The sequence below is a fragment of the Alternaria metachromatica genome (assembly GCF_023757995.1).
Source record: "Alternaria metachromatica strain BMP 0045 chromosome Unknown scaffold_27, whole genome shotgun sequence".
In the NCBI taxonomy this organism is placed as follows: domain Eukaryota; kingdom Fungi; phylum Ascomycota; class Dothideomycetes; order Pleosporales; family Pleosporaceae; genus Alternaria; species Alternaria metachromatica.
In genome coordinates this window covers 280,440-299,937 of record NW_026055518.1, presented here as the reverse complement: position 1 = coordinate 299,937, position 19,498 = coordinate 280,440, and the positions used below count along the sequence as shown (strand labels likewise).

The following is a 19,498-nucleotide window of genomic DNA, read 5'->3' as shown; positions in this document are numbered from 1 at the left end:
GGAGACGCTGCCTATGTATATACCACGCCACATACCCACCCTGTATAGCACCCATGTTTGTTTCTGCTCCCCATCAGCGCGACTGGTGCGGATCGCGCTCGATTCGCGTCCCGGGCGGATGCCTGAACCACAACAAACACTAAACCTTCACCCCAGCGGGTGCTGCCTGCGACGGCACCACCCACCAGGGCACCACCACCACGCGAGTGACATTGCTATCTACATACAAATATAACCTCGTGTGCCTGCCGTCTCAGGTAGACGTGGTTCAGGTTACGGTTTCAATAGATTCCCTACCACGTGAAACGCCCGGTACCTGTTCCTGGACGCTCTCACTATCGCGACTAGCCTCCCTGGCCACACCATCACAAACCTTCCCACCTGGGCTCCCTCCCGCAGTCCCGCCTAGCTCGTGCACACCATCGCAGCGATGTCGAGCCGCTATATTTTGCCAGTCGAGCCTGCGGATGGCCGCGGCGAGACCGTCGTCATCGAAGTGCTGCAGCAGGGCAGCCACCCTCTGGATGTCAGATTGGTCGGCTGCGAGGGCGAAACCCCATATGTGACTTCGAGTAAGACAGCATCCACAGCGCGTCTGTGTTTCGCCATCTGACGCGTCCCAGTCACGCACCGCAATCTCGCCAGTCTCAAGCACAAATTCAAGGGCAGCGACGACGAGTGGGCCGCCGTCGTGTCTCATTTTCTGCTCCAGCAACAGCCCGAAATCGGCCAGACCGACATCTTGGACGGTGTTCGCATGGTCTACACGCTGAAAAACAAGAACCTAGAACTTTCTTTTCGCCAGGACGTTGGGAACATCAAGGTGGGCAGCATTGTGCTCTCCAAGATGAATTTATCTGATGTGTGTAGGTCACGTTGGGTGAGATTGTCCTTCCAGAAGACGATGAGTTTGAGTTCAACCCGTTTGAGTGGGCGCAGGCATCAGCCATGGCGCACGCCAAAACGTTGCAGCAGGTGGTCAACTTGAAAGACCAAGTCAAGAGCGAGCAGCACACCCTCGCCAAACTCAATGCGCAACTGGATGACTTCATCAAAACTAAGAATGACACCGAGACGGCCATGCTCCAGCAGTTCATGCAACTGCTAAACGAGAAGAAGCGCAAGATCCGGGACCAGAGTCGTCTGCTAGCTGGCGTAAAAGTCGACAAGCCCACAGGTTAGTAAGACGTCGTCGTGACGTAGTCTTATATTGACAATATGTAGCGGCGGCCGTACAGTCGACCCGAGCAGACACCAAGACTCGCAAAGCAGGCGCATCGCGAACATCGAAACGTAAAGCTCCGGCACAAGCACCCGAGCCAGAGGCAAGTCCAGATGCAGACAGCGACCAGATGGAGATCGATCAGGCCAAGGTTGAAGAGCAGGAGGACGAGGAAATGCCCGAACCCATGACCCCAGAGCAGTCCGACAATGAAACAGACGAGGAGGATGAACCTGCACCACAACCCAGAGGCAGGTCATCCGAGACGCTGAGAGCAAGTTCTGTTGCACAGAGTTCCAAAAGTGAAGCCACGGCAAGCAAGGGTGCACCACCACCTCGAACACTTCCCTTCCAGAAGAGAATGACGCGAAGTGATAATGCACCGAAACAGCCCTCTCCAGCATTAGCAACAGCAGCGGACGACGACGAGGATGACGAGACAGACGACGAGGAGCTGTAGGACAAAGGCTGACTGTGTTTCACTGCGTTAGTTTGGGTGAAACCATCTCTACCAAACTCCTCAAAAGCCGCCGCGTGGTTCCCGTGTTCCTTTTGGCGAGACTTCGGGAGACGACCTGCATCGAGAAACTCTAATTAATGCCATGAAGTGCATTTGGTTCAGAAATCAGACTTTGGAATTATCGCCGACACGTGCTTCCTTCTGCCGGTGGTGTAGGTGATGGTGTGAAACGGGATCTGCAACCTCCTTAGTCCAAACATCAATAGTACTAATTTTGACAGAATACGCGACGTGGAATCTGTCATGACTGTGAGAAGTAAGACATGGCTGGACCCTTTGAACGTTGTCCCGACAGCAGCCCGGTGCTCATCTATGTGATGCGATGCACACATGGATGCGTGGAGTTGGATCGCGTTGATGTCATCCATGCCGATCATTCGGGACCACTGAATAACAGGGACGTCCCGAGCAGCCGCGTGGAAACAAATCAACGCTTCAAGTGAATAAGACTCGAGTTCCCGCGCGATGAATGCGATGGAAGAATGCTGTCCAAGTTAGATTGTAGTGAAGACGATCTGCGTAGTCCAGTGATGTGGTGCCTTCGGAGCAAAGAGCAGCCAATGGACGATGCAGGCGTCTCCGGCAGCCAGGGCTGAAGCGCGCGGGAGAAGCCTCCCGCCAAGCCATGTCCACCTCGACATGTCGCCCTTGACCGCAGCGCTGTCGCAAACACGAGATTGCCGTTTTTCTGGCCTCACGTACCAGGTCGCTGCGCTATCATAGATACAGCGCGCGAGCGATGTCCTATTCCCGCCCGAGCGACCAGAGGTAGCAGCGCCTGCAGTCTGGGTGAGTGAGAGAGGACAGCCCGCGCTATCCACATGCGCGCTCACGTGGGTCTATTGTACTGACGACATGTGAAGAGAAAGCGATTGTCGCCCTGCTATTGTCCACGCGCGTCCCGACTCGATTCCGCCCTCACACCGCGTCCACGGCGCTGCCATCACCCCATCCCCGCTCGAGCGCCTCACCTAATGCTCCTCCACCTCCACACGTCGTTCCACTGCACCTACCGCCGTCGGCCCGCGACGCCGCTGCTATACGCGACCGACTGCACCCTCGAGACCCTGAGGTAACACGCCATGTCGGGCCCAGACCAGCCTGAGCCCATCGTGGATACGACGCGATCCCTCAAGCGCAAGCAGCTTTCCGACGACGACCAAGGCGAGCTCGACGCCCTCGACAGCATCTTCAAGCGCATAAAGACGGCGGTCCCGCGCACACCATATATACTTTCCACGCCATCCTTACATCCGTACCGGTACTACTCACAGCAACAAGCCAACGCCTGGAAATTGGGAAGGCTGTTCAAGTCTGAGGAGGAGCACTTGCAGTACAGGACGTATCTATATCGGGAGCCGTGTCAGGATTGCTTCGAGCTACAGGCGGGAGAAGACGACGAACCTGAGCCCGAACCGCCACGCTCCCAGGCCACGAATGGCCAGCCAGCGAAGAAGAAACCCAACCTCTCGGCCTTCAAGGTCAAGCAAGCGAACGGTCCCAACACTCCCAGCGTCAAGATCAGCTCGCCCAGTTCTGCGCCGGACAAGAAACAGGCGAATGGGGCCAGCAAGTCTGAAAAACTGTCTGCGCCGTCTCAAAAGACCGAGCCCAAGTCGCCCAAGTCGTGGGTACGCCGCTCTATATCTTGTTCAATTACTGACAGTAGCAGATCCTCTGGTACTACACGCGACGAGCATCCCATCCGGAAAGCCGACAGAGGCGCCCCTTCTTCAAATCGGCCGCGCGCCCCTTCCACAGCGAAGAGCGAGACAACCAGCTCCAAGGGCAAGATCGAGAAGTCGGACCCTTCCAACTCAACACCACACGGCCTACCTCCGCTGCTTTCGCCAGTACACGAGCCAATGGGGAACCCATATGGCCTACCGAACATCTTATCGCCCACCCTCCCATCCAACATACAGGCCGAGCTCGACAGAATGGAAGTACAGCGGAAGCGCACAGATTCCGACGCATCTGTGTCATCGTCAGATCGCAAAAGTCAAACGCTTGCTGTGCCACCCAGTGGATCTCAACAGTCCAACGGTACACCAAAGCCAGAGAACCGAGCGCGCTCAGTTTCCATCAACGGCAACGGCAAATCGCCCAATCCCGAACCAGTCAGTCAAGTCGAGCAAACAGATTCTAGTATGGTAGTTAAGCTGAAATTCTCAAAGACCAAGGCGCCTGTCGTTGGCCAGATTCTCCGCCTACCATCGAAACGAGCGAATGCCGAGAAGAAGGAGCGCAGCGATACCTCCAAGGCGGCTTCTATGGCAGACACGCAGCCCAAGGTCACGGATCCGCCTGTCATTAAGAAGAAGGCAATTCCCAAGGTCGCTGCACGACAAACTACAACGCCATCAAAAGTTGCAGAGAAGCGGCCGCGCGCGGAAGAGGAGTCGACATTGGCGGTACCGCCCACTAAGCGACCCAGAGCAGGCTCAACCCAAGACCGGCCCATTACCCCTCTCCAAAACAGCCAGACGCAATACGCAACCCCTAAGAAGGACCTCAAGTCAGTCAACATGTTACGAACTCAGTCTTCCGAGAGCAACGACGCAACCCCCGGTCGGTCTGGCGCAACCCCAGCCGGCGTGAAGCCTACATCTGCTCCTCTTAACAACAAGAAGCAGGCAGACATCTCGCTGCTAGGGCATACGTCGGCGAGATGGAATCAAATGGGTAGAGCCCTCAAGCATGAAGCCACCAAGATCCTCACCAGCGGCAAGATTTCGAAACAAGACGAAAAGAGGGCTGCAGTTACTAACCTTGAGTGCATTCTGTAAGTTCAACACCCAGCACTCAGCTGTAAATTATGAACCCCACTAACCCCACCCAGCGCCTACATGGCCGCCTACTTCGCCCAAGACCTCTCCCTCCACATGCGCGGCCGCCCCGGCGAAGTAGAACAAACGTGGAAAACGCTCCTCCCCCTCTGCCTCTCCTACTCGCGCAGCACAAAAGACCTCCAACACCTCGACGGCCTCCGCTCTTACCTCAGCTCCGTAATCGCCGCCGCAATCTGCACACACGTCTCCCAGCGCTGCAACAACCCCAAAACGCACGACTCGCCTCAAGATGCTACAACTCATGGTAGTAGTGGTGGTACTACGGCTGAAGCGTCCCGCCAGCACAACAGCCTCGCAGAAAACTTCGCCCTCCTGTCTGACCACACGCTTAAAATGCATCGCCACTACCAAGACGCGCGTATCGCGCTGCCGATTGAGGATCTGCAATCCACATACAAGAAAACGTATGCAGCAAGGGAGGTCAATGCGAGACTAGCCCGCGAACCAGAGAAGCTCAGCGGCGCGAAGATGTCTGGACCCTACTTTTTGCCGCTGGGCGCCGATACCACGCCTATCCAGGCGGTGCGGTTTGGACTGAGGTTCTTGGCTGAGTATTGCGAGATTGAGGGGTTGAAGTATGGGTTGAGGGTTTGTCTTGAGAGGCCTGAGTAAGAAGAGGGGTAGTGTGTTTGGAAGAGGCGGTTTGTGTGAAAAAGGTGGATATCAAGGGTGTTGCTGAGCGTTGACCCTCACATCTGCATCGATGCAGACACACACTCAGTTCCATTTATTGTTGGCGTTTATCATTGCACTTGTTTACTTTAGCGGGTGGGTTTCATTTGAAAGCAAATTCTGATACCCCATGAGGTTGGACTGGACTTTGTTTCCTCTCCCTTCTTCCTTCTTGTTACTGGATTGGGATTCTGTATACATAATCGGGGCTGTTGGACTTTGGACGCAGTATAACGGCTGTTTGGAGTTACTGGAGTTGCTACACGACGAGGTCAGGGTGTGAGATGAGGAAAAAAAGTATTGATGAATAGCAATTGAAAGTAATGATCTCGATGTTTGTTGTATGCGTATGTGGTGTGAGATGTGGGGTGAATTGGTTTAGAGGGTGTCGGTAATCGCGTTTTGGGAAAGTACAGCCGGAAGATGAGTGGTGGTTTCTAGCTTGTGATGCGCCGAAATTTGGCATGTATCATACCTTCAGACTGAAATTCGATGTTTTATGAACAAGGACTGATAGAAATTGAGCATCATTGTAATTGCTTCCTATCAAAAGACCAGATACGGAATTTGAACGCCTTCGAACTCCACATTATCCCATCAAATCATCATACCAGGTTCATAAGTCCACGACTTATACACCGTCTCAAGAGTGGAAAACCTTCTCCAACCTCTCCAGCAAAAGATCCGCGTGGTGCTTCTGGAAAATCAACATCGGCCTCAACCTAACTGCCCTCTCCCCGGACCCGCCGATGTTGACACCCTCGCCCTTCGCCTTCCTGAGCACCTCATCCCTCCTCACACTATCAAACGCAATAAACGTTCCCTGTCCCTTCCCCCTCAGATTCTGAATCTCCTGCGGGAACCTCTCGCTCAACCTCTGGAGGCCCGCAAAGAGATAATCCCCCGTCACCGCCGTACTATTCACAAGATCCATCCTGTTGATTTCCTGAATAATAGACCGGAAGAGTATAGCCCTCGCCGGATCACCCATCCAAGTATTAAACTGGCGATACGGTTTATTCGGCCTAAGCGCATTATCACCAAAGTAATACCCCGCCGTCTGCGCTTTCTTGCTAAAAGTAACCATATCAGGCGGCGCATCCAACCCCCAGTGTTCATGCGCCCAGAACTTGCCGGTCGCGCCGACGCCCGTTTGCACTTCGTCGACGATGAGGAGGACGTTGTGTTTTTCTGTGAGGGCGCGCAGGCCGCGGAAGAAAAAGGGCGTGGCGTGGTTGTCGCCGCCTTCGGATTGGATGGGCTCGATTACCACGGCCGCGGGTGGGTTGTGGTAGTTTAGGAGGATGGATTCGGTTTCGTCGAGGCAGCGCTGTTCTTCTGCTGCGTTTTCGGCTTCGTGCTCATGGAGGGGGTATTTGAGAACGGGGAACGGGGCTTGCGGCCAGTCGAAGGCGGGGATGTCGAGCTTGTGGATGGGTTTGGAGCGCGTGGTTGATAGACTGCCGAAGAGCCGGCCGTGGAAACCGGTTTTGAAGGAGAGGATCGACATGTCGGGTGCGCCGGGCGCTTTGTTGTTCATGGACGAGGATATGTCTTCGGCGGAGAAGTCGGCGTCGATGCCGCCGCGTTGTTGTTGTCGCTTCCACATGAAGGCGGCTTTGTAGGCGAGCTCGTTGGCGTCGGAGCCGGCTTGCGCGGTGAAGACTTGGTTGAGGCCCTTGGGGGCGACGGATAGGATGCCCGTTTCGAGGATGTCGGCCCAGTCGTGCTGCGGGAAGTTTCCTAGTGCCGGCCGGTTGATGATGGCGGACGCCATATCGGGGGAGGTGGCGGCGAGGAGGAGGGATGGGTTGTTGTAGCCTACGGGGATGGACGCGATTTGGGCGTATACGTCGAGGAGGACGTTGCCGTCGAGGTCTGCGATGCTGGAAGATGTCAATTGGTATTCTTTCCTGGTTGTATGGAGGACGTACTAGTTGCCATAGCTTTGCGAGTAATCGGCCATCATATTCAAGCTCCTGGTGTCAAAGACCTTGCTTAGTCTCTCGATAGCCTTCTTGCTCTCCGGACCTGGTATGTGAGTCTTGACAGTAGGCTGGCGAGGCTCATCTGGGAAGAAGGAAAGCTCGCCGCTCTCTGCAACGGCGGCTGCTGCTGCAGAAGCATGTCTTCTCTGTGTTGCAATTGGTGCCCTGGAAGCTACGCAAGCATTTGTGCGAAAAGCCGGGGCTCGAAGACGCCCAGCAGTGCGAGCGAGAGACGCCATCGTGGTCGTCGTCACAATAGTTGTTGTCGGAAGAAAGACGGCGTATAGCTGTGTTGACACTGCGGGGAGCTAATGCGGGGAGACGCGACGCGTAAACGTGAACTTAGCCTCACAACACACAAACACGGTGTATATCGAAGAGGACAAGAAAACAGTAAAAGACGAAGATATCACCGATGAGTAAGAGCGATATCGCAACTTATAGCAAGCCGAATCTGTTTATCTATGCCGTGATATCGCTGATAGAGCTCCATGGTCAACCGGCCCTAACCCGTTGCTATCCCCGCAAAAGCTCGTCCAAGCGAGCCCCTCCAGAGCTTGACCCACTTCAGAGCTTGTCTAAACCAACTCCAAACTGGCAATGTGATCCGCTACACGCTGCAGACGCCGTGCACGCCAGGTCCATCTTCCACGTTAGTCACATCCAAGGGCGTCTCTCGTACGACCGGTAATGCGGTGAGATGCTCATGCCAACTGCTTAATCTCCCAAGGTACACATCCGAGTCTCGCTTTCCTTACTCATCCCCAGGAAGTGCGACTGCGCCATGATCCCAGATATCGTTGAAGCCGTACTCCGGAAGCGGTTCGATGTTGCAGTCACCGTTCTTTGACTTCACATGAACAATGTACAGTTCATTGCCCGTTCCGGCCCGTGCACAGTAGATGAGGACGTTACCGTTATGCCTCTCCTCTGTATGCCAGACACGCCATTTATCATTTTGGTCTTGAGGTTCAAACCTGGCCTTGAGCTTCACAAAGTCAGCCTCGCTGATATTCACATCCCAAGATGTGGTATCAGTGCAGACTATGGGCTTCTTTACATGCGGACTCAATGTCGAAGGTACCTGGATCATGCTTTTGAGTCGGCGGCTAGGTACCGCTGAGGTAGATGAGATCTGCTTGGACCCTAATTGCGTCAGGCGTTGGCGGGCACTTCCGAAAACAACCTAATCTAGGTAGCGAGGCGGATAAGGCTGAGCGAAGAGGCCGCCCGCGGGCGGGTATGTTCGTATATGCTGATGCTGAAACTGAATGTCTCTTCATCCCTGATCATCTGGGCATGACGTGACGGGGCGAAGATCACGGTCTGTAGGTACGCGCGTAGACCTAGGTGTAAGCGCCGCAATCCTTCGCGACAAGACCTACGTCAGCTGGGAGGCACGGCATTACACGTTTTTTTCCTCTTCGAGAGATTTGTATTTCCGTTCCACCATCTTACGTTTTGGCTAGGTATGGAGACATGAAAAAGCCCTGTTACTGTAGTCACATCGAGTATCGTTCAAGGCAACTTTGGGGCCATTCGCAAGAAACGACGTTCCGCGGGTGGTGTCCGAAAATGGACGCCTCGCCGTCTTACTGTTTTTTTCCCGTGGAATTTACTTTGAAACAGTTTTTACGAAGCCCGGCTGACTGATGCGTCTTGGCCCCTCAGACTCCATGCCTGGTTACACATCTCTCATATACGTTTGTTCCAGTTCAGAGCGTTGCTGAACTCATTGCCACTTCGGCGCGGCGTTCCATAGCTGCAGGGCGTAATTGCTGACAGGAACGCAGGGCAATCAACAAAGGGATACACGCAAGGCACCGAAAGTCATGGAGAGCTATGGATGAAGAAACCTGCATTACGATATCTACGGCGATCTCCCCGCATAATCCATAGCTTGCGTCCACCGATTAGCATGAATGTGAGCTTCCACGCCCACACTTTCCACCTCAGCGCGCAAGCTCTCGCATCGGGATTTCAAAGCTTCGTCGGCAGACCAATGGCAAGACATGCGTATTTCTTTGAGGCAAGGCAACTGCTCGTCCTTTTTCTCAGCAAAGCCGTGAAACATGGTTTCGAGGGTTTGCTTGTGCTGTTGCGGCCTGCCCTCAAAAACTTGAACCCCGTCGATTGTCTCTGACAAGGCCGTGGAGTTGGTGTCATCGTCATGGCTTTTCCACTCTTCTGATGTTAGGAACAACCGAGTGACCGAAGCGGGGACTAGGCCACACATCAAGAGATTGACATGAGACTGATCTGCAAGATCCGTTCCGAGGTGGGCAGCGGATCTGATGACGCAGGTCGCAAGGTCAAGAGGGATCTCTAACTTGTGCAGACGCGGGAAGTCGCGCATGGTCGCTGTTCCAAGCGCGATCTTGCCGCTAAATTCGCGCTTTGTGATAGACAGCTCTTCGAGATAGCTGCCAGCTTCCTTGCCGATAGTCGTAACGAGGTCGCAAATGTCCCAAACTCGACTGAGTTGCTTGTCAGAGTGGGAGTAAACGAGCGTTTTCAGGCGCGGCGTGTAGCGCAGGAAGTGTTGCATAGTGGGACCATCAAGGTTGCAGCCGCGCAGATAGGCTACTTCCAGTGTTCCGCCCACAGGGGGCGGGATTGGTTGACATGGAGAAGAGGGCTCGCGAGCTTCAATGTCGGATATGGAGGTGGGGCCGTGGAACGTGTGGATGCGTGGAAGGGCCAGGAGCGGAGTAATCTTGTTCAGGACAAGACCTTGCCGCATTGCATATGAGAACCCATTCTTCAGAGTAGTAACTAGAGCGAGACTGGCATTGGTCGAAGTGGCGTTGGGTTGACGCGCATGGTGGACGATGGCTTCAAAGAGCTTATCGGTTTCTTTGTCTTGTGTCCAGCGAAAGGGAAGAACCACGGTCTTAACGTTGGGCAGCAGTGTTAGAAGAAACGACGAGGCAGCCTGAGTATATTGGTTGTCTTCCAGACCTCGTTCATACTTTTCGAAGTAGTCCTGCCACTCGTTGCCTGACAAGTACTTCGAACTGGCGAATAAGTCGCGAACGGTCTCAGGACGATAGCCATCCCTTTCCATGATCCAGAGGCGTCCGCCGACCGGTAGCCGAAGGTCCGCCTTGAAATCTGCATGCTCGATGTAGCGCGCAACAACTGGCTCTTCAGCGATTCGGGCTATGAGTTCAAACGGCGTCCTGATGGTGAGGGAAGGGTATTTGTCCTTGAGAAGATAATCGAAGTTGCGAAAGTGCGAGCGGAGTTCGTTGTGGTGCTTGAGCAAGGGCTTGCAAAGCGTGTGGAACTTGCGGCAGGACAGACATAGGCTCTCGAAACCCTCTGGAATCGTATGGTCGACGATGAGCGCGAGGAGTTCGTCGGCTAATTCCAGTAAAGCCATAGCGACGTTGTAGACGACTTCGTGAGAAGAAGAGCCCTGAAAACAATGGTACATGCAACGTCTAGTTACGAGGAGAATGCGATTTTGACTCAGCTTGGGGTCTGATTTTGGCCCGAGCTGACCATTGAAGGTGTACTCTTGAGGGACGCAGTATGATTACAATAGCCTTGGGGTAAGTCTAGTTAGGCGCACAGTATCAGGCGAGAGATTTGGGGTCCGCGATATGTATAGCAGACGTTGTCTCGGGCTGACGTCATGCCCCTGGGACAGACCCTGTTGAAGACTTTAGCGACTAAGGAAGGGAGGCCATTGGACGGCCCTGCCCAGGCTTACCACCTCGCCAAGCCGGCCTCGCCCTATGCTTCAGGTTTCTTATGAACCGACTCCTACTCCTCCCCAAACCAACTTCACGGAGAAGAAAAAGCGCCTTTGACTCAGACGGGGCGTTCACAATCCTGCTTTGCGACTTACAGTGATTCAGACTGGGGCCTTGTCTCTCCCTCAACCGATTCCTCTTCTCCACCATCGCTTCATCTTCGCCCCCGAAATACACAACTTTCCACTGTCTTCGTCATATCTCCTTCGTATTCGTATTTTGATCACCAGCTTCTTCTAAGCAAAAGCCTCCATTGCAACAAGATGGGGCGGCCGTCTGCCCGCACCATGCGAGCCATGAGGAAGTCATTCTCGGAGATGCTATTTCCAGCATTCAATCTCAGCATGAGGGGGCTCAATGCGATCGTCAGTATTGATACTTACCACTATATCAAGGCTATAAAGAGGGCATGTTTTGCCTCTCTTTTCAACACAAGTCATCACAGCCAGTTTCCCACTGCTTCATCATCACTTCCATCATCGTATTCTTCTACTTCCTTTACCCGCTATCAATTTCCCTACTCTTCGCAATGCGCGCCAAGCGATCCTCTGCGATGCGATTTCTACTATGTTCTTCAGTTGTCCTTACAGCGTCTGCAGCTGTGATCCGCACGCCTCTGCAACGGCGCCTAGAGGAATGCCAGCTAGACATCCAAGATGGGATGGCCGACGATCCCGACAGAGTCAATACGGACGGGACGGCCGGGATTGGTGCCGAATTTGAGAGTCCGGACTTCCGCCTTACAAAGTCGGGATGTAGCGCAGACGATACAAACGCCGCAAAGAGAAAGGTCATTGCCGAACGAACAGGCACGAACTGGGAGCTCACTGCAGACTCTGTCAACGAACCTGGAGCACTCCAGGCTGAGTACATCATTGATGGTGTCAAGGTCAAAGTAGGCAGCACAGATGATGCGACCAACGGCGCGAAGGTCGCGGCAGCTATGGCTCAGGATCTCGTAGGCGCCGCCCAGCAGACCCGTGATGAATCTTGCTAACTACTTCAGATTGACTGGTACCCATGGAACGGAAAACTTGACTCAAAGGCACGACTGGTCGACGTAGCCGACAACAACTGCAACCAGTGGAAGATCATCACCCGCCAAGATAGGAAACCAGAGAAGATATCTTACCAGCCCCAAATCACCACGCCGATGCCATTAGAGGCACTGTACAGCCTGATGAAGGAACAATTCGATGAGAGCGATCCAAATATCCTCAATGGGCTCGATCGTTTCCAAAACAAGAAGCTTGATTTCGTGACGAAGAATCACTTCCAGTCCAGCCCAGGCGGCATCGGTCCGGAAGCGGCCACGGATGACGTGCTGGCCTTTTGCACCCTGGTCTTATCGTACGCCAAAAACGCAAAGGATCCTCTCCAACCGGGTTCAAGTCCCAAGATTTTCACATCGTTCACGCCTCGAACGAATTTTAACGTGATGCTGTCGCATGTCAGCTCCAAGTTGGCATCAAAGGGGGACAAACTTTGGGATTTGTTCAACATCCTTGCGTGCTACCAGAGTGGCGGAACCGAGTAAGTTATGGCTGACCTATAGATGGTTTGACCAGTCTAACCAAACGTAGAATTGATACAGACGTATGTGGAGGTACCCCCGAAAGTCCCGAGCCTACCGACAACAAATTTGGCGGCTACACTTTTGCTCAAGGCGATACCAAATGCAACATCCGTGACTGGATCCATGGTCTAGACCCAGAATCAGATGAAAACGATAAGCTCACCGAGTTCGACAAGGAAATCGACGGGTCTATTGGAAGACTAGGCAAAACTCAAGAAAAGATGTTCAATTCTGAGCGCTCTGTGCCTCTCTTCGAATTCCGCGATCTCAATACCCTCCAGACTGAAGGAATGGAGAAATTCATGGGCGACGTAGATCAGGCCATCCAAGACCTCCACAATAAGTTTCGAGAATCACCTACAAAGAAAGCCAGGCGTGGCGTCTGCGATGATTTCGAGCCAGAGCCGGAACAAGAGCCAGAGCCGACTGGCCCAACCAAGCAGCTCGCAGTGCTCGGTGCCTATGTTCCAGGCGCCCCCACGATGGACTGGCTCTTCCTCGAAGCCGACTATGAGCAGGGTGTCGAGTGCCGCGAAGACTTCCTCCGGCCCTTTGAGACTGTACCGTGGGATGAGTCTGGCACAACGTACCCTGGCGGCACCAAAGAGCTCGATCTCGAGATTGACGGAGAGGTGTGCGAGTACCGCAACGACGGCGACGACCCGGGAGCGCTCTGGTGTGGCGAGAGGGTCATTGGCTGCGTGAACGACCCGGCCGACAAGGATCCCAACGATGTGAACGCGGAGAAGGGCGAGTACCAGTGCGGCGATTACACGCGACAGCCTGTGTTTGTCTGCCCTTGGTAGTTGCGCATTACATGATGTTGTTCGGTGTTTCTAGATTGTTCCGCACACGAGGGATTGGGAGGCGTTCTTGGGTCTTTTGTACGGTAATTTTGTCGCTCTCTTCGTGTTTGTGTTGTTGTCAGCGTTTCGGTGGCTCAGGTGGTGCGGGATCGGGGTCTGTGCTCAACGCTAGATTCCGGCGGCGGAAGATGGAACTCAACACCATCGTGTCGGCACCACCTCACCTATCTTGTAGAATTATGTAGAACGAAAGTTTAGTTACTATAAATGCTTTTTGAACCCTCGATCTGACTTACCTCGTGCACATCGCGTCGTTCTGTCCTCTCAGCATCGCGACAACGACGACACCGCGGTCGCCACCTGCGCATCGTCGACACGCGACTCACAGCTTCCGGAATCCTACCACACCATTACAGCCAAGTCTTCTCGGACGGGAAGCATTGGTGCCGCTCGGCATGGTTATGCAAGCTGTTCGCAAGGCTGAGAACGCCACGACCCTTATTTCCTGCACAGCCCACATCACCTCGGCAGCCTTGGACGTCAACAAAACCTCGTCTACCTAGACTGTAGCAACATCACGCAAACTTCCTCTCCACTACCAGATCGATGCCCAAATGATCAAGGCTTACTACCACACACCATGAGCGGACGCGAACTATTACTGCGTCTATTCCAGCCGTCAAAGAAGCCTGCAATCTACGAGCACCAGCCGCTCTCTCGCTCCCTAGACGAAATACGCCTACTAAGACTCCGCAAAGACAAGAACGGCCCCGTACATTGCGAAACCAAAGTCATTCCGCTCGAGCAGGCCCCGGAATACATTGCGCTATCTTACCGATGGGGCCCACCGTCACCTCTGCACGACATCTTCATCGGCGACCAAACGCTCAAGATCCGAGACATCCTCAACTCATGCTTACTGGAGCTAAGAGAAGAGCTGGATACATGGCTATGGATCGATCAAATCTGCATCGCTCAGGCGGATACCAGTGAGCGAAACCATCAGGTCATGATGATGTCACGTATATACAGCAACAGCGCCTCGGTCATCATCTGGCTGGGCGACGTACCCCTAGCGCCTTCGTGGAAGACTGATCGTTTCAATGACCAAGATCTTGATGGTGCGTCAGTCAAGGTCTTGCTGGGAAATGTTTACTTTACAAGACTATGGATAGTCCAAGAAGTAATGCTTGCGAGAAATGTGAGGTTGCATCTCAACGGCAATCGTCGCGTCGACTGGAGCACACTGCGTGATGCATACTTCAACGCAGTCTGGGAATTGCAAGAATCTGCTCCAATACCTATCGCGTCCATGTATCTCGTAAGCTACACAAGGCGCTACACAAGGCGTGGTCGGGCCATGAGGCGACAAATGATCTGGCCCCAATGTATTGATGGCTTCTCCGCAAACGCATGTGAAGACCCTCGAGACAAGGTGTATGGTATGATGGGTATCATGAAGGAGGAAGAACAGCTTACCGTGGACTACGACAAGAGTGTCCTTGAAGTATATCTGGACGTGGTGAATATCCTTAGAATCTCAATGGGGAAAGCATCTCCTCATGTCATGAGGAATTACCTCTGCGTATTAGGATCCCAGATGGGTATGCCACTGTCCCTGGCAAAAAGCATACAGCCTCTCTTCTATGGTCGCGCTACAACTTGGTCCTGGGAGCCGGTATCGCCCGTGGATCCGAAGACAGCCAAATTCCCTCAGGAGCAGGGAGGTTGGTGGTACGAGTGGCTCGGGGAAGACTGTCGTTACCCTGGCCTACCAAATACAAGGATACCTTCGGTCCCGTCGTTCACCCCAGCGCAACTACTCCTTCCCAGGCCAAGAGTCTCTAAAGATTGGAAGAGCTGTCATACCAGGGGATCAGATGGCGACCAATGCAGAGACGATAGTTGGCACCTGTGGAAACAGGGTATCGCTAGCGAGACACGTGATGACCACTTTGAATAAACCCTGGCAAACCGCCGTTTCCATCGCATCGACTTCTCGATGTACACATCTGGATGTCCTTGCCAAAATACTTTGGGCTCAAGCCCGAAGCACAGGAAAAACAACATCGGAGAGCCTGCATATGAAGATCAACTTGGGCGAGAACAGAGGTGTTAGTGGTAGCCAGCGGAATTACAAGACTTATAAGATTATTGCTGCCCATGCGTTAGTGCTCTCTGCCAAGATGTTGCGCATAGCCACGGTTTGCCGCGAGCAGTTCGTGTAGCTTTGTTGCGCGGCACACTGTGACGCATAGCAGCGCAAAGTCAGCACCTATAGACGAGCATCCTCAAGACTATGAGACCAAGAAGTGTCAGTGTCCGGCCTCGGGTCGACTTGCTGTTAACAAGACCCGAGAGGAGCAGGATGCATGCTGATGATATAGTAGTAGGGTCAGTACATTCTTGCCAACAGACAACAGCACTACATGAATCACTCAAAGCACGTCATCACGTCGTCGATTGCATGAACGGAAAAACAAACTTCTTCCTCAAGCGACTGGCAAGCCAGAAGTCTCAATGAAAAAGTGGTCGCGTCAGCCAGAGATAGTGCGATACTGGCGACACTGTGGTCCGGAGTATGAGCAAGCCCAGGGACCCAAGACCTGAGTACAAAAATAAGAATAATCTTGAAGTCACCGTAGTGACCTAGAGAATGTTAGCGCGATGCCGAAAAGGGTAATAGGTGAGAGAAGACTTACGTTTCAGAGATTAAACTGAAAAGAACAGATACTACACTTGATCTGAAGCGGGTGAGTCAGCAAAGGCGTTGCATAAGGTTGTGGAAGGGGGACGTACCTAAGCCAAAAGGCAAAGAGAGCTAAGGAGGGAAGAAGGGGACGGGCTGCGCGAGGTTGATATGGGCGCTGGGGGCTTGGCGCGCTAACGGTCACATGATCGCTTGCTAGCGCTACAAGCTGCGCTTTGGCCCTGTGAAGGTGGGTGACCATGGACCCTGCACCGACGTTCTGCCGGCCAGGCACAGCGGCAATGACGACCATTCGAAAACCTTAGCGTCAGATCCGCTGTCTTGACAGCTTACAAGATTGCTTTGATCCCAGTCGTGGTCCTTCAACAGCGCCGCCCACCACTGCTTCCGAGCTGTCCACGCCGCTCCAAGGGTTAGAAACACCCTCGCATTCCAACGAGAACTCGGGAACCTGCAACGATCGTCCAGCGGGTATCCTCAAACACCAGGTTGACTGCTGCGTGTCACCGTTGCAAGTTCGTACCACCGCTCCTGATTGGTACACGTCTCTGCTTATATACATCATGCGGGAAGCTGAACGTGTCAATGGCCAAGCATTTTGCGCGCAAAGCCCCATGGCTGAGAGTTTGCGCAACATTGCGCGTTCAAGGTAGGTGCTTGGACGTCTCGGCACATTTCTGGAAGTAATGCTCGCCTGATCAATACAGGTGTGGCCTTCTCGTCGACTTCAGGGCCTAAGATATCCGCGACTCCAACATATCGTCAACATGGAAACCTTGTTCGATACATTTGACTTCCCGCGCAGCTCTACCGACGCGATAGCCCCTCCAGCTCCTGACTATTCGAAGACCAGACCCTCAAACTCGACCCTCTTCCGTTCCGGAGGTACACACTGGCGATGCGCGCACTGCGTAGAAAGCGTACTATACTCGCTTGCTAACGGGCACGTCGAACATGTGCGCATGTGGACATGTTGTCAATGCGGCTTCGCTGAGAACCGTGTTGCACTATGGGCTGCATGCTCCATGTGCGACGCCACCAGCTTTCTTGACAATTACGCCTGTCACTACCCTTCCGTCCTGGATATTGCAACGGACGGCGCAATGAATGATATCGTGACCTACGAGGCTTCATACATGACTCGTGTACATGTGCCAAAGATGGAGAGCTCCCTAGAACTACGTGCAACGGATGACTTGGTCTCTGCGGTTCAGCAGAACTTATCGTCATTTGCATCATTCTACGATGGCTGCCAGGAGCTGGAAGCTGTACAGGTGTTTGACAGTCACGATGACACGAGAACGCTGATGTCGATCGATGGTGAGACAGTGCCTGGCCTCGGGGTTGATAGAGCGGACCTGGCTCATGGACGTCACATCAACTTGCCGGCAATATGTGGTATTGACGACCCTTTCACCGCGAATTCCCGCAACGATGCCGAAATTAAAACGACCAGTTCATGCGGCGCGTCATCATCAATAACCTCGGCCCTAACGAAGACGAGTTTGACGTCATCCACACTCACCACTGTGACACAGCAAGACCTCGACAGCGGCTACGGCTCTCAAAGCAAGACTCCTAGCGTAGACAAAGCGTCACGCAAACGCGCAAACGAAGCCGACTGCCAGATACCGCCCAAATTAGACACCATTACCAACGATACGAACCCACCGTCCCGCAAAAAGCCCCGACGCCGTCGTTGCGATACCACCAACCCCGGTCTCGCTTGCCCTTTCTACGTACGCAACCCACAACGCTGTGAAACCGACTCTTGCGTCGGGCCAGGCTTCCTCGGCATCCACAGACTCAAACAACATCTGGAACGTGTGCACCTATACTATACATGTGAACGATGCGGAGCCAAATTCCAGGGAAACGCAACAGGGAAACAAGACCTAGCCATGCATCAGCGCAATATCCAGCCATGCCAGCTTCAGGAAAAGCCAAGCCCAGAGATGTCGACTCTAAGCCATGCGACACTCGAAGTGATGCGGTCCAAGAAAGGTGCAGCGGGGAAGTCGGAAGAGGAGCGATGGCGTGAGATCTACCGGCTCATATTCGCAGACGCTCATGATAAGGAGCTGAGAAGAGCTTGTGAGTTTCATGTCACTTAATTATTGTATCGGCCTACTAACCGTGATTGGATGTCGGCACGCAAAGCGCAGTACCGGGATATCCAGATCGCGATCATAGGTTATCGCAATGCGAAGAGTTGCACAACACCTCTCGACAACTGCTTCGCGAGTTACCCGAAAGATTGGACGCATCCATCAAGAGCCGCTTGCACGATGACAGGCTAGCCGCTATATGGCGTGAATTTGCGGATGACCAATTACACGACTTGATAGAAACTATTCTTGCCGACTTGTCTTCCCCAGGCCACACGATAAATCGCGATAGAGCGTGTGACAAGACTGATGATCTGTCTTGGTTTGATTTGGTAGACTACAACAAACTGTAACGAGCATCACACTTGGCCCGCTACGATTTGGTAATTCGACCCTGCCAATTTTCCGAATTTCCTCTCCCAAATTCCTTTGGCGAAGGCGTAAAGTCTATCAAGCCTACACTGCATCATCCACCGACATCCAGTTTTCTCGAGGTTGAAACTCAGTGGCGTATTGGCGTCGCACCCGTGATCAAAGACATCATTGTAAAGGTCTTTACCCTCCCTGCTAAACGCAAGACGTAGCCTTTGCTGGAAGGCTGCAGCATAGAGGGTTTTGTAATCCTCATTGTGGTGGCATTGTGTCCCCAAAAGCCTCCTGAGTTCCACTTCGTATCGCTCCTTCTCACACGAGATAGCCTTTTCCCACGCATCTGGGTCCGATGTAGTAGTCCTGGTGATGACACCATGCTCAGCCTTGACCAAATTTGCGCGTATGCCTTCCTCTGCAATCTCGTAAAAAGATGGACCTGAATCCTGGTGCCGCCGTAAATATCTCTCCTCCATGAACAGTGCATCCATCAAGGCTTTCCAGTCGCATGTAACTCGGCAGCTGAAACGCCCGTCTTGCTCTTGTGCAGGAAACTTAAGGTCGAAAGCACGCGTCTCCGCACTACCGACGAAAGTATACCGTCCATCCGGCGCGTCAAACCAGATGGCCTGTACAAGTTCTTCAAAGCCATAGCCAGCTGTCCACATAGCTACGTCACCGTACGCTTTGATCCATGTGGCATCGTGCTCCAACCTCTCACATGAGGCAGTATCTTGCCATAGGGTGGACAGTTCCTCCGGACGCGGCTGGCCTGGACGCAGAAGGAGAGAAAGCGTTGAAGATTTTGGGTCGATGGAATGTTCGTCTGTGGTAGCGATGAGGTTTTTCTCTATCCGACCAAATTGAATGTGGGTCCACTCGATGTGAAGGATGGGAAGAAAGGTCGCTCGAAA

The 19,498-nt window shown here is 53.4% G+C and overlaps 6 protein-coding genes across 6 annotated transcripts; 4 read left to right on the top strand and 2 right to left on the bottom strand.

Annotated features, from left to right (window-relative positions):
- Positions 1–430: 430 nt before the first annotated feature.
- Positions 431–1,682, top strand: J4E83_008829 (uncharacterized protein; the record flags this gene model as incomplete). Its single annotated transcript, XM_049335722.1, has 4 exons — positions 431–572; positions 624–823; positions 871–1,177; positions 1,225–1,682. 4 exons carry the CDS (start codon positions 431–433, stop codon positions 1,680–1,682), a joined length of 1,107 nt encoding a protein of 368 aa, XP_049185218.1.
- Positions 1,683–2,824: 1,142 nt separating this feature from the next.
- Positions 2,825–5,206, top strand: J4E83_008828 (uncharacterized protein; the record flags this gene model as incomplete). The annotated part of the gene is made up of 3 exons (XM_049335721.1): positions 2,825–3,369; positions 3,415–4,527; positions 4,585–5,206. The coding sequence occupies 3 exons, from the start codon at positions 2,825–2,827 to the stop codon at positions 5,204–5,206; spliced, it is 2,280 nt and encodes a 759-aa protein (XP_049185217.1).
- Positions 5,207–5,909: 703 nt separating this feature from the next.
- Positions 5,910–7,493, bottom strand: J4E83_008827 (uncharacterized protein; the record flags this gene model as incomplete). Its single annotated transcript, XM_049335720.1, has 2 exons — positions 5,910–7,199; positions 7,260–7,493. The coding sequence occupies 2 exons, from the start codon at positions 7,491–7,493 to the stop codon at positions 5,910–5,912; spliced, it is 1,524 nt and encodes a 507-aa protein (XP_049185216.1).
- Positions 7,494–9,124: 1,631 nt separating this feature from the next.
- Positions 9,125–10,693, bottom strand: J4E83_008826 (uncharacterized protein; the record flags this gene model as incomplete). Its single annotated transcript, XM_049335719.1, has 1 exon — positions 9,125–10,693. One exon carries the CDS (start codon positions 10,691–10,693, stop codon positions 9,125–9,127), a length of 1,569 nt encoding a protein of 522 aa, XP_049185215.1.
- Positions 10,694–11,544: 851 nt separating this feature from the next.
- Positions 11,545–13,397, top strand: J4E83_008825 (uncharacterized protein; the record flags this gene model as incomplete). The annotated part of the gene is made up of 3 exons (XM_049335718.1): positions 11,545–11,973; positions 12,022–12,548; positions 12,599–13,397. The coding sequence occupies 3 exons, from the start codon at positions 11,545–11,547 to the stop codon at positions 13,395–13,397; spliced, it is 1,755 nt and encodes a 584-aa protein (XP_049185214.1).
- Positions 13,398–14,037: 640 nt separating this feature from the next.
- Positions 14,038–15,360, top strand: J4E83_008824 (uncharacterized protein; the record flags this gene model as incomplete). The annotated part of the gene is made up of 1 exon (XM_049335717.1): positions 14,038–15,360. The coding sequence occupies one exon, from the start codon at positions 14,038–14,040 to the stop codon at positions 15,358–15,360; it is 1,323 nt and encodes a 440-aa protein (XP_049185213.1).
- Positions 15,361–19,498: the final 4,138 nt, after the last annotated feature.